We start from the raw sequence: 14,734 nt of genomic DNA, 5'->3' as shown, positions 1-14,734 counted from the left end.
TTATTGCACAGTTCCGGGGGTCTTCTTCCGTCTTGGGGGCTTTTCTCGCTGGACTTATCCGCTATCTTCTGCTAGCTCTTTTACTAGCGGAGGAGCCCGGCTTTCTTCTTCTTCATCACCGCTGCTGCCCGGGGGTCTTCTTCCGACTTCGGGGGTCTTGTCCCCCTCTTCGTGGTCTTGTCCCCCTCTTTGGTTCTTCTTGCCGGGCCTCCGCTTTCTTCTTCCAGCTCTTTTACTAGTGGTGGCCCGGTTTTCTGACGCCTCCTTCTCTTCTTCTTCATTGAGATGTTGATTTGACTCTGTCTCTGGCCGCAATGACAGGGACGCGTTGCGTGGCGACTTATATAGGGACAATGGGCGGGGTCACCGGGTGATGTCCCCGCCCCTTATGATGTCACAGTCCCAGCATCCTCCAGCAAAATATAAATATATTGTGGCAACATAAAAAATAAATTGCATGGACTCAACATGCCTCTCAGCAAATAGCTTGGGGAGTCTACTTTCCAAAATGGGGTCATTTGGGGGGGGGGGGGGGGGGTTTGTGCTATCTTAGCATTTTATGGCCTTCAAAACTGTGATAGGTAGTGAGGAGTGAAATCAAAAATTTACGCCCTTAGAAATCCTGAAGGTGGTGATTGGTTTTCGGGGCCCCGTACGCGGCTAGACTCCCAAAAAGTCCCACACATTTGGTATCCCCGTACTCAGGAGAAGTAGCAAAATGTATTTTGGGGTGCAATTCCACATATAACCATGGCATGTGTGAGCAATATATCATTTAGTGCCAACTTTTGGTAAAAAAAATAAATAAAAATGTGGTCATTATCCAATCACTTGGGGCAAAAAAAAAAGGAAAAAAATCAATGGTCTCAACATGCCTCTCAGAAATTTCCTTGTGCTGTCTACTTTCCAAAATGGTGTCATTTGTGTGTGGGGGGGGGGTTTTACTCATAGTTGCCAACTGTCCCGAATTTCGCTGGACATTCCCGCGGGAATGTCCCAAATTAATTTTGTCCCGCGAAATGTCCCGCGAAATTCGGTTTGTCCCGGGAAATTAAATTTCCCGTTTTTTTTTGTTTTTTTAGACAATGTCTCCGCCGGCCGCCATTTTTAAGAAGACCAGAAGTTGGTCTACACCTGTGGCGCCGCCCACTCCCGCTGCTAGTGTGTGTTTGTGTCAGTGAGTGTAAAGGGCGGCGCCACAGTCATCTGCGCGCGGCAACGGCAGCATGTCGGGGGCCAGTCTACAATGGGGATGTCGGGGCCGGGGCCAGTCGGATGTCGGGGGCCAGTCGGATGTCGGGGGCCGGTGACAGACAGTCATGGTATGTGGATGTTGGGGCGGGGGCCAGTCTGTGAATGTGGGGGCCAGTGGTATGTCGGGGGCCAGTGACAGTCATGGTATGTGAATGTGGGGGGCCAGTCTGTGAATGTGGGAGGCCAGTCTGTGGATGTGGGGGCCAGTCTGTGAATGTGGGGGCCAGTGGTATGTCAGGGGCCAGTCTGTGAATGTGGGGGCCAGTCTGTGGATGTGGGGGCCAGTCTGTGAATGTGGGGGGCCAGTCTGTGAATGTGGGGGGCCAGTGGTATGTCGGGGGCCAGTCTGTGAATGTGGGGGCCAGTCTGTGGACGTGGGGGCCAGTCTGTGAATGTGGGGGCCAGTCTGTGGACGTGGGGGCCAGTCTGTGGACGTGGGGGTCAGTCTGTGGACGTGGGGGCCAGTCTGTGAATGTGGGGGCCAGTCATATGTCGGGGGACAGTCTGTGAATGTGGGGGCCAGTCGTATGTCGGGGGCCAGTCTGTGAATGTGGGGGGCCAGTCTGTGAATTTGGGGGGCTAGTCTGTGGATGTGGGGGGCCAGTCTGTGGATGTCGGGGGCCAGTCTGTGGATGTTGGGGGCCAGTCTGTGGATGTTGGGGGCCAGTGGTATGTCGGGGGCCAGTCTGGAGATGTGGGGGCCTGTTTGTGGAGTATGTGGGGGAAGGTTTGTGCAGGATGTGGGGGGGCGGTCTGTGGATATCAGAGGGTCACCAGATGTAAGGAGGGCTCCGCTGATGGACACAGATGTGAGGAAGGTACCTCTGATGGGGCACCTGATGTAAGGACAGACTCCGCTTGGGACACCTGATGGCATCTGGTGGCAGGCAACGTGGCTAGTGACACGCTCATGGCTCCCGCTGATTCTGCATTATGGTGAGTTGAATGATTTCATTTTATATTACAATGTAATAATAGAAATAATGCGCTTCAATCATCCTGACACCATAACAATCATGGCGCCGGGATGATTGAAGCGCCAACACCAGGTATTTGGAGTATCTTTATCTGCTGATTGTCAAACTCTGGAAAACACATATTGCTATTGTGGTGTAGGATCGGGGGGCTGCTGTCCCTCCTTTCCTTCTCCCCCCTTCCCCCTCTCCATCCCCCTCCTCCCCGCATTCATCTCAGACTCTAACCACACCCCTTTGAGCCACGCCCCACGTAAGCCACACTCACTATTTAATGTAAACCACGCCCATTTTTCGCCGCGCTGCGCACACCGCTTTTTTACCTTTTCCTATGCCACACCTATAAATGCATGCCCCGCCCCCTAATTATACCAAGACTCTGCCCGCTGCCAAAAAAGTGTCCCGAATTTTTTTTTTACAATGTTGGCAACTATGGTTGTACTGCCCTGCCATTTTAGCACCTCAAGAAATTAGATAGTTATAAACTAAAAGCTGTGTAAATTTCAGAAAATGTACTCTAGTTTGTAGACGCTATAACTTTTGTGCAAACCAATAAATATACGCTTATGGATATTTTTTTTTTACTAAAGACATGTGGCTGAATACATTTCGGCCTAAACGTATGACTAAAATTTAGTTTATTGTATTTTGTTGATAACAAAAAGTATAAAATATCATTTTTTTTTCAAAACTTTCGGCCTTTTCCCGTTTATATCGCAGAAAATAAAAATTGCAGGGCCAATCAAATACCATCAAATTGGGAAAAAAAATGTGGGAAAAAAATGTGGGAAAAAAAAGACACCAATTTTGTTTGGGTACAACATTGAATGACCGCGCAGTTAAAGCGACTCAGTGACAAATTGTAAAAAGTGCTCTGGTCAGGAAGGGGGTAAAACCTTCCAGGGCTGAAGTGGTTAAAGGAGTCATGGTCCTTCCTTATTTGTGAACTTTGTGAATTCAGCCTGTAGAATCAGTATACGGATCTAATAGGGATACGGCTTCTGGAAAAACATGTTATTGTGAATTTGGTAGTGTAATTATTAATAAGGAATGTAAGTTTCTTACTAAAGAATATCATTTTCTTTTTTTTTTTTATCGAGTTGTTATGCGTAAATTTCCACTTTAAAAAAAAAGAGTTTAGCATTTATACTTTTATTAGGTACTTGGCCTCAGCACGGACACGGCTATGAAAACCTACACACTTTCATGTGATATTTGGAACACTCATGCTTTCAGCACAGTGTGGGGCTTCTATTTGCTATCTTTATTATTATGCTCTGTGAAGCTCAGACTCATTCAGTGCATTCAGTTTGACGTGACGTGAATCATTTTGACCTCGAACGGCCTTCCGTACGCTACGTTCTGACGTGCTTCCTTAGCTGCGCATGCGCAGTGCTGGTGGCCGGACTACCGTAGCAATCATGGCGGCGTTCAGGGCCAGCTTGTTGGCTGATATGGCCCGCAGCGCTTCCCGGGTACCCATCGCCGGGCGGAGAGTTGGAGCTAGCTGGTTGATGCCCTATGCGAGTGTGAGAGCAGGTGGGTAGAGATGGGAAGTGTTAACTGTCTGAGACCCGGGAAGTGTGGAGACCTTCACCTTGGTAGGAGTCACCTTCACCGTGTACATGACAGCTTTAGGATGGCAGTGCTGTCAGCAGCACTAGCTCCATCAGGAGATAGATGGAAGGACTATGTTACCTGAGAGATTTAAGGTCCATTCACACGGCATGTGTGTATTTTCTGCAGTTTCTTGCTGGAGGAAGATTTGCAGAAAAGACTCATAATAGTTCTCGAATTTAATGCTCGTTCACACGGGCAGAAAAAAACCTGGCAGTGCATGTGCCAGCGTCCATCATTGGGGGGCGCTGTCTCTCCCTGGTTCTTGCTGACACCCCTCGGTTGTGCTGTGGCGCATGGGCATCATCGGTGGCGCTGTCTCTTCCTGGTTCTTGCTGACACCCCTCGGTTGTGCTGTGGCACATGGGCATCATCGGTGGCGCTGTCTCTTCCTGGTTCTTGCTGACACCCCTCGGTTGTGCTGTGGCGCATGGGCATCATCGGGGGCACTGTCTCTTCCTGGTTCTTGCTGACACCCCTTGGTTGTGCTGTGGCACATGGGCATCATCGGTGGCGCTGTCTCTTCCTGGTTCTTGCTGACACCCCTCGGTTGTGCTGTGGCGCATGGGCATCATCGGGGGCACTGTCTCTTCCTGGTTCTTGCTGACACCCCTCGGTTGTGCTGTGGCACATGGGCCTCATCGGTGGCGCTGTCTCTTCCTGGTTCTTGCTGACACCCCTCGGTTGTGCTGTGGCGCATGGGCCTCATCGGGGGCGCTGTCTCTTCCTGGTTCTTGCTGACACCCCTCGGTTGTGCTGTGGCGCATGGGCATCATCGGGGGCGCTGTCTCTTCCTGGTTCTTGCTGACACCCCTCGGTTGTGCTGTGGCGCATGGGCATCATCAGGGGGCGCTGTCTCTTCCTGGTTCTTGCTGTCACCCCTCGGTTGTGCTGTGGCGCATGGGCATCATCGGGGGGCGCTGTCTCTTCCTGGTTCTTGCTGTCACCCCTCGGTTGTGCTGTGGCGCATGGGCATCATCGGGGGGCGCTGTCTCTTCCTGGTTCTTGCTGACACCCCTCGGTTGTGCTGTGGCGCATGGGCATCATCGGGGGGCGCTGTCTCTTCCTGGTTCTTGCTGACACCCCTCGGTTGTGCTGTGGCGCATGGGCATCATCGGGGGTCGCTGTCTCTTCCTGGTTCTTGCTGACACCCCTCGGTTGTGCTGTGGCGCATGGGCATCATCGGGGGGCGCTGTCTCTTCCTGGTTCTTGCTGACACCCCTCGGTTGTGCTGTGGCGCATGGGCATCATCGGGGGGCGCTGTCTCTTCCTGGTTCTTGCTGCCACCTCTCGGTTGTGCTGTGGCGCATGGGCATCATCGAGGGGCGCTGTCTCTTCCTGGTTCTTGATGCCACCCCTCGGTTTTGCTGTGGCGCATGGGCATCATCGGGGGGCGCTGTCTCTTTCTGGTTCTTGCTGCCACCCCTCAGTTGTGCATGGGCATCATCGGGCGGTGCTGCAAAAACCTGCAAGAGGCAGTGGCACCTGATGATTAAGGATGAGCTCAGGCGTGTTCGCATGCTCCACGTGCAGAGCCCGCCAGGAAGTCGGCGCAGCGCTGCGCCGATCTCTGTAGCTGCGCATCGGGGCAATGTCTCACTGCCTGTGATTAGCGAAGCGCTGCGCCGACTTCAAGCGTGTTTGCACGTGGAACACTCTATTACTTTCCTGGGGACAACCCATATTTAGGGTTGTGTTTTTTTTTTTTTTTGTTTTGTTTTGTTTTGTCATGGGACAAATAGGGTGAATATCCTTAAAAAGGAAGTAAACCCTGATGAGTTTACTTCCTCTTTCATTCCCTGCAAAGGCAAAGCATAATGGACTACTATGCATCGCATAGTAGCCCATTATGTGTCACTTACCTGACACAGGAGCCAGCGAAATCGCCGCTGTCCCCTGTAGTCCGGCGCATCCATCTTCTCGGTGGGGTCTCGCAGCTCCGCCGCTGTCATTCGGTGAAGCCGCGATGACGTCACTCCCGCGCATGCGCACGGGAGCCGACACGCGCAGCAGCTCCGTTCTTGGAAATGCCGCGCTCAGTGCGCCTGCGCGCCGCTGTCTACGGCGCATGCGCTGTAGACAGCGGTGCCTTTCTTCGGGCAAATATCTCCTAAACCGTATAGTTTTAGGAGATATTTCTTGGACCTACAGGTAAGCTTTAATCTAGGCTTACCTGTAGGTCAAAGTGTGTTGTAAGGGTTTACAACCACTTTAACGGGGGCACGGGCAGCAATAAAAACTGACAGGTGCTCTAATCCATCTCCGTTTTTCACCATACTGCATTCTCTGCATTAAAACCCCTTCCCGCTGAGCGTATGCAGATGTGCGTATTCGGCTTTCGGGGGTTATACCGGGATGATGCCCGCAGCCATCATCCCGGTACTGTTGTTTAGAGCCGGCGACCGATCGGCTTTCCGGGTATAACAACCAATGCGGCTAAAAGCTGCTCGGCTGTTATACCGGGGAGGAGCGGGATGTGTGTTTACATTCCAGTCTCCTGGATGTAAACACTGAAGCGACGTCACTTCCTGTTTACTCGGCTGCCAATGGCGCCGGATTTAAAAAAAATATACAGTATTCAGATACACCGTTTTCAGTGATCTGAATACTTTGAAGTGCAAAGGAGGGATTAAAGCGCTTTTAGATCCCTCCATAAAGAGTACCTGTTACTGTCACAAGGGACGTTTACATTCCTTGTGATAGCAATAAAAGTGATCAATTTATTTTAATTTTTTTTAAAACACAGTTTAATAATATAAAAATAAATAAAAAATATTTTTTTTTTTCAAAGCACCCCCGTCACCGCAAGCTCGTGCAGCAAAGAAAACGCATACGGAAGTTGTGCTCGCATATGTAAACGGTGTTCAAATCACACATGTGAGGTATAGCCACAATCGTCAGAGCGAGAGCAATAATGCTGGCATTAGACCGCCTCTGTAACTCTAACCTGGTAACCGTAAAAAAAAAATTTTAAGTGTCGCCTGTGGAGATTTTTAGATACCAAAGTTTGTCGCCATTCCACGAGTGCGTGCAATTATAAAGCGTGACATGTTTGGTATCTATTTACTCGGCATAATATCATCCTTCACATTGTATAAAAAAATTTGGATGATAATACTGTTTTTTTTTTTTTTTTTTTATTGATGAAAGTGTCCCTTTTTCCAAAAAATTGCATTTAAAACACCGCTGCACAAATACCGTGTGACATAAAATATTGCAACAATCGCCGTTTTATTATCTGGTAAAAAATATATATAATGTTTGCGGGTTCTAAGTAATTTTCTAGCAAAAAATAGGGATTTTATCTTGTAAACACCAAATGTCAGAAATAGGCTTAGTCATGAAAGGGTTAAAGTGGTTGTAAACTCAAATGGCTAAAGTTGATCTAGCCTCCATGTGTTCATTAACTGCTTAAGGACCGCCTCCTGCGCATATACGTTGGCACAAGCAGGCACCTGTACGATGCTCCTTTAAGTGCACAGCCGTGAGTCGCGAACGCACGGCCGACGGCGTGCTCCCGACCCGGTCCTGAGCTCAGTTAAAGAATGAGGAGAGGTCTTTGTAACCAAACCTCTCCCGGTGCTTCTTGCTGAGCCTGTCACTGATCGTCTGTTCCCTGTTAGGGAAAGACGATCAGTGATGTTAGACGCCAAGCCATGCCCCCTACAGTTAAAAACAAAAAACAAAAAAAACACACACACACTCTTAACCCCTCCCCGCCCCCTAGTGGTTAACTCCTTCACTGCCAGTGTCATTTACACAGGAATCAATGCATTTAAATAGCACTGATTGCTGTATAAATGACAATGGTCCCAAAAATGTCCGCTGTGTCCACCATAATGTAGCAGTCACAATAAAAATCGCTGAAAAAAAAAAAATGCTATAAAACTAACTATCCCTTATTTTGTAAACGCTATAACTTTTGCACAAACCAATCAATAATCGCTAATTGCGATTTTTTTTTTTTTTTTTTTTTTTTTTTTACCGAAAATATTTTAGAAGAATACGTATCGGCCTAAACTGAGGGAAAAAAATGTTTTTTTTTTTTTTTTTTTATATATATATTTTTTGGGGATATTTATTATAGCAAAAAGTTAAAAATATATAGCATTTATTTTCAATATTGTCTCTCTATTTTTGTTTATAGAGCAAAAAATAAAAACCACAGAGGTGATCAAATACCACCAAAAGAAAGCTCTATTTGTGGGGAAAAAAAGGATGCCGATTTTGTTTGGGAGCCATGTCGCACGACCGCGCAATTGTCAGTTAAAGTGACGCAGTGGCGAATTGCAAAAAGGGGCCTGGTCCTTTGGCTGCAAATTGGTCCGGGGCTTAAGTGGTTAAGCAGTGCAGTGTCCCCCCCCCCCCCCCCCCCCCATTTGTGGTCACCTCCTCTCTCTGCTCTGTATCCTGATCTAAGGGAGCCAAGTGTGAGGGGCCGAGATTCCCCTTCTGTTTTAGGTAAACAGTATAGTCAGTGAATGAAGGCTGATAGGGGCAGTGAGATCGTGTTCTCACTACACACTATGGAGCTGACAGGGAAAAAAGAGGAGGAACTGCAGAGATGCACAGAAGAGAAGCTAGATGATGGAGGCATGCATCCTGACCACGATTTCATGGCTCAGCAGCCATGATAAACGTAGCCAGGACCAGGCAGGTACAGCCAGGTACTGTGGAAGATACAAAGGGGCAATTGACTAGGTGAAAGCACTATGCCAGTGGTTTTCAACTCCAGTCCTTAAAGCGGTTCTGTACACAATTTTTATTTTTTTTCTTCTCCTGTTACAAGTATTTTCAGTCTAATGTTAAACTCACTTTTTCTGTGTCTGTCCGATATCCATGTCTGTTTTTTCATCAAATCTGCACTTTTAAAATTAAAACAACTGAATTTCCATTTTGCTTGTGGGCATTTGAAGCCCACAAGCAATCGCTTCCTTGATCCCATTTTGTTATATCTACCAGCGTGCCTCGCTGGTTCCCGCGCATGCGCACTGGCAACAGAGCTGAGTGGCGTAAAAAATGGCAATTTTCAAACCACCCTCCAAACGTGGCATGTGTAATGACGTCACGTCCATGAAATCACGCAAGATTTCGCGTCAGCTGTCCGCACTGACTCCTGGGATGAATGACACCAGATCCCAGGAGACAGTGCGGCACTCAAAGGAAGTGATGCAGATACCCCCACAGACTCCGCCCACAGCCGCAGACACAGAGAGATGTGTGGATAGACCAGGCAGAAATTAGAAGGTACCATTGAAAAAAAAAAAAAACGCCATTCAGCACTATTTGGATGATTAGGAAAACAATGACCTAAAGTAAAATCAGTGTGTGCAGGACCGCATTAAGGCCCCCAACAAGTCATGTTTTCATGCTTTCCATTATTTTGGACAGGTGATTTCATCAGCCTCACTGCCTTAAGCCCCATACACACTATCGGATTTTCTGCTGATTTTTTTTTCCATCAGATTTACCAAAACCATATAATATGAGGTCAAACCTCAGGGGTTTCAATGTGTATGCAATCAGGCAGGCCCTTCTACTACATGGTTTTGGTAAATCTGAAGGAAAAAATCAGCAGACAATCTGATAGTGTCTATGGGGCTTTAGTAATTACCACAGCTGTTTCATCTGGCCATAGCTCGTGCCTTTGGCTGGGTTCACACTGCTGCGGTTTGAGATTGGATGTGATTCGCACCGCACCGCAGTACAAATCACATTCGATCTCTGTGCGATTCGATTTCAGTCATACAGATAGTATGGCTGAATTCGCATCGCATCCATCCCAAACTCGCACAGGACCCTTTTTTTTTTGGGGGGGGGGATCGCATGGGTGTTCACACCATGCGAGATCCGATTCCTGTGCGAGTTTGCAGATCGCACTGCAATATGCAAACTTATTTGGGGGTGTTATCAACTTTTCACTGACACTCCCAGCAGTTCGCATAGGGCAGTGTGAACTGCCGCCTGGAGGTATGCAATGCGGGAACCCACAGCGTTCCCGCATCGCAGCAGTGTGAACCCAGCCTAAATGGGACACTGGAACATGTCGTTGTGTTTTTTTTTTTTTTTTGCGGGGGGGGGGGGGGGGCGGTTAACAACAACTTTAAAAGGATAAATTCACCTTCTTTCCATTCTCTTTTTTCTAAATTCCAGCTCCCCTATGTACCAATATCGCATTAATGTACTTTTTTTGCAAAAATATCAAAGCTTTCCATTAAAACTACAGACACTTCCCTTGTCCTCATCAATGTATCCATTAGTTTTGCTTTACTTCCTTGTCAGACTTTAGGTCATGACACAGGAAGGCATTGACCAGCTGACCTAATTAGGACACACGCTGCATCATCCACCTTCCTACCTATCCACCCATTCCCAGCTGCATGTTTTTTAAAACGGAGTTTCACCCATAAATGGAACTTCTGCTGATCAAATTCCTCCCCCCTCCAGTGCCACATTTTGTCAAATTCAGGTATCTGCTCCCACTCCTGGGGAAAGACCATCGTACAATCGTAATAACCGTGCCACCCCCCCCCCCCCCCCCCCCCCCACTGCCTTCTGGGAGACACAGGTGTGACTCGCACATGCGCAGTAGGAAACAGGCTGTGCTGTAAGGCTTCACTTCTTGCTCCCCTTGGTAATGATGACAGCGCCTGCACCTGGAGCCGAGGGACGGGTCGGTTTCAGGTGCTGACATTGCGGGCTGCCTGGACAGGTAAGTGTCCTTATATTAAAAGTCAGCAGCTACAGTATTTGTAGCTGCTGACTTTAATTTTTTTTTTTTTTTACACAGGTTGGAACTCCACTTTAAATGAAAGGCAATCAGTGATTGCACTTATTTCACTGTCCTCGTGGATGTTTATACGATCAGATTGTGTAGTATATCGCCTTCTTTATACACCTAAAATTACTAGTTGCGCGTTCAGTGCTATTAATTAACTGCTCCCCAAACACAGAAGCAAACACACATTTTGCCATGTGATACGAGTGGCAAATTATGCAAAACGCACAGTAAAAAACACGCAACCCACAAAACGCCAGATTGTCCCATAAAAGCCACATGTGGTGCAGCCAATTGAAATCAACAGGCTGCCCTATGCATGTCAAAAAAAAAAAAAACAGCCACAAAATGTGTGCTCCCGCTGTACTAGATGTGAATGGGGCCTGAAAGTGAAATTGGTGTGTTAACGCAAGAACAATGAGGCTCCATTCACATTTGTGCGTTTCTTTACATTTCAGAAATGCGCTGCACCAAAAATCACATTTAAAAACGCACCAAGCTCCACTCTAAAAAAAAAAAGTTCTGAAGCTTCTTTGGGGAGATTTTTGCATGTAGGGCATCCCATTCAGGTGGATGGGCTGCCCTATGTGTGATGAGTGAAAATGCTCCAAAACGCATGTGGAAATGTGAGTTCCCACTATGCAGAGACGTGAACGGTGTTTGACAGTTTAACTCTTTCTGTCCCTCCTAAGTACTTGTATAACAACGGCCATGCAATCTGATTGTATATTGTGTATTTAGTGATCACGGATTGATTGCATTTAATTTAAAAAACATGCAGCTGGGAATGGGTGGGTAGGTAGGAGGGGTAGATGATGCAGGGTGCATGTTAATGAGGTCAGCTGGTCTACTCCTTCCTTTGTCATGACCTACAGTCTGACTAAGAAGAAAGGCAGTAGCAATCAATATGTTTGGAAATATTGATGAGGACAAGTGAAGTGTGAAGATTTAATGGAAAGCTTTGATATTTTTGCAAAAAAAAGTACATTAATGCGATATTGGTACATAGGGGAGCTAGAATTTAGAGAAAAGGTGCCCTACCGACTGTCCCACCCCCCTCTTTGCCTAAGCACCTATTTGGCTACTGTTACTGATCCAGTATTAAGAAAGCCAGCACTCCGGTAAATCCTTTATTGAAAAATGTGACGGCTGATTACAAAAATGCAGGGCGTTTATATATACAGGATGAATGTTGGAATAGTCTGAGATGCAGGGTAAGGTAAAGCTTGTAGTGTTACCTACAGCAAACCCTTAATGCACCAGGATGTATTTTTGGTTTAAATGTTAACACTTGTCCTGCTTTTTCCTTCAGCTCATGATGTCCCCCGTCATCTGATGCCTGGACCCTATCCCAAAACGGAGCAAGAAAGGGCGGCTGCAGCTAAGAAATATAATTTGCCTTTGGAGGACTATAAACCATACCCAGATGATGGAATGGGGTGAGATTTAAAGTTGTGCTACACAAGTGCCGATCCATTTTGGTATTAAAACTGCTTATCCATTGACAAATGCTAGTTTTTTTTTATTTTTAGAGGTGTATGTGCTATCAAATGTCGGCAAGCAGGCGCTTAACACCTAAAGGGCTTCTGTTGTATTTTGACCTCCAGTACCATGCAATTCCCCTGAAAATCGTTGGTTCCACTCATTGCTTGCGAACTGTTTGAAGAAAGAGAACCTCAAGTGTGACCCCCCTTCCATACTGAGTATGGCTCTACACCTATCCAATATTGATCTTGTGGAGCATTTTTCTGTTGCTACCAGAGAAGCAGCAACCTACATTAAAGTGGTTGTGAATCCTTACAATATACCCAGTGATGTGACTGGCCTCAGGTGATGCATGGAGATGTATCAAATTTTTCTACATACTGTTTATTTGCGGTGTTCTCTTCCCTACATACATCCATTCAAATTTCAGAACTTATATAGCCTGTCTGAGCAAAAGAAAAAGGAAAAACGGGGTGGAGAGCTGAAGTTACACTCTGCAGAGTTCACTGAGGAGAGCTCTTAGTGCTGATTGGAGGAAAAGGAGCCCCCCCCCAGAGAGCTGAGGCTGTCAATCAGCTGTAGTTCCTTCCCCTGTCACCATTTTTTTTTCTTGGTGTCAGGAAAACTTGTCAGAAGTGACCCCTGCTAATAGCAGAGGAAAGATGCAGCAGACAGAAATTACATTTAATGCTCTTATTACCCTATAGAGGGATGTGCTTTGTTCATGTCTGAGGCTTACAACCACTGTAAGGACAACACATGCCAAATCACCTGCAGAAACACACACACGATCTTCTTTTCTTATTGACATCCTATACTATTGGTTTGTTTTGCCCCTCCTCAGGGTTCAAGTGTACCCATAACTAATATTTTATTTGTTTTTGGGTAGAATGGGTAAAAGTTGTCTATGTTCCATCTTTTCTGTATAACCTGGTGTTAATTGTCACTAGAATAGAAAGTGATGGTAAGCCAAAATGTTGGTGTCACAGAAGAGGAGTTAAGCGGATATCTTTCAATGGTGACACCTGTTTCTGATTTTTGTACCTGATTTCCTCTAGATTCTTTTTTTTTGTTGAACAGGAAATTAAGGAAAATTTCCCCAACAGCCCACAGCAATTAAAGTATGTGTAAAGCCCAAACCTTTTCTAGTGCTTGTTCACACTATGTCTGCATAGATTATCACAGGCCAAGGCGCATAGAAAACAGAGTTATTTTGTGACGCTTCAATAAAGTTAATTCTTTGGCGCCAGCTTCTGCCAGCCTTTTAAGGGGTTCTGAATGATAGGAGGTGGAGTTATGATCATGTGACCACTATAATTTGCTGTTGCAGTGTTGGCATGATCGGGGCTCTGCTCACCAGATTCCGGTTATAAACGATGACCCAAGCTGCCGGTGACCAAACAGTGGAGCTGGCTGACGCATATAGGTGTACAGTCGGCGTTCAGGCTGGCAGATATGTACATTTTGCCAGTGGGGAAAAAAAAGTAAACTGTGCGATTTAGTTTTAACAATGCACAGTGTATACGAATGCTCATGTATTTTAGAGTAGTGGTGTGATCGAACCCTTTTTTTTTCTAATTAGAGGGTTTTAACCCTTCTTTATCGGGCTTCTTTAGGTTGCCTTTGTTCCACTGGGAAGAGTTGCATTCACTTACCTGTCCTGAAGATGGAAATGGGAAGTATCTCTACAAAACGAATGGAATTCCCATCTAAGAGGGGTTCAGGTGTCCCATATTGGACAATTTCCCTCACTTCTTTCTCTGACAACATATCACAATTTATTGGGTTTCCCTTACTGTCTGTCTTAGTGACAGTGGTTAGCAGGGCAAATAGAGATGTGGCTCTCACTGAGGGGACACAGATGTCAATAAAAACTTGAGGTGTCAAATCTTTTCATACTTCATCTCAAATTTAGAAAGAAGCCTCTCTGTGAAATTGTATATCATCTGTAGATTTACTCCTTCAAGAAGCATCACAATTTTGTAATTTTATTCTTCAAGGCTGATCAAAGCGTTATGGTGTGCAGCAATTGGTGGTTTAACCTTTCTTCTTTTAGAGACTGTCACCCATTCATGGCAAAGTAACAGGTTCTCTTATAAGCACAACCACCCCACTTGCTGATAATCTGAGCTGGAAGTCCAAACCCTGTGCATATTTTGTGTCAGGTTAACTTCTCGTTCCTCCTGGCATGATTGTGTTTGGGCTTGGTGAATTGGCTGCTCTGACCTGAGCACTGCCACCTCGGAGGAAGTTTGCTGCTCCTGCACTTACAGTATATTGACTGGGTATTTTAAAGACTGTTCCAATCAGAGGACGTTGGATGTCCTTCCACGCTTGGATGGACTGGGTGTTTACAGAGGACTCCAATGGGGTGAAGCTGGATGCTTCTCCACAATTGGATGGTCTGGATATTTACAAAGGGCTCTAATTGAGGGAGGTTGGATGTTTCACACTTGGATAGACTTGGGTATTTAAGGAGGGCTCCAATGGGAGGAAGTTGGATGCTTCTCCACACTTTGATGCACTGGATATTTGCAGAGGAGTCCAATGGGTTGATATTGGATATTCCTCCACACTTGGATGGATTGGATATTTACAGAGGGCTCCAATAGCAGAAAGATGGATG

At 46.5% G+C, this 14,734-nt stretch overlaps 1 protein-coding gene across 1 annotated transcript in view; it reads left to right on the top strand.

Moving 5' to 3' along the window:
* Nucleotides 1-3,597: 3,597 nt before the first annotated feature.
* The window catches only part of NDUFB8 (NADH:ubiquinone oxidoreductase subunit B8), a 29,539-nt gene continuing 18,402 nt past the window's right edge, over nt 3,598-14,734 (top strand). Inside the window, exons 1-2 of the mRNA XM_077454448.1 lie at nt 3,598-3,767; nt 11,936-12,062. Of these exons, the coding sequence (XP_077310574.1) occupies nt 3,614-3,767; nt 11,936-12,062 (281 nt within the window). The 5' untranslated portion in view covers nt 3,598-3,613. The remainder of the gene's footprint in view (nt 3,768-11,935; nt 12,063-14,734) is intronic.

This window comes from Lithobates pipiens, unplaced genomic scaffold, assembly GCF_037356315.1.
Source record: "Lithobates pipiens isolate NorthernLeopardFrog02 unplaced genomic scaffold, aLitPip1_a1.2 Scaffold_25, whole genome shotgun sequence".
NCBI lineage: Eukaryota > Metazoa > Chordata > Amphibia > Anura > Ranidae > Lithobates > Lithobates pipiens.
This window is presented reverse-complemented; position numbering and strand designations above follow the sequence as displayed.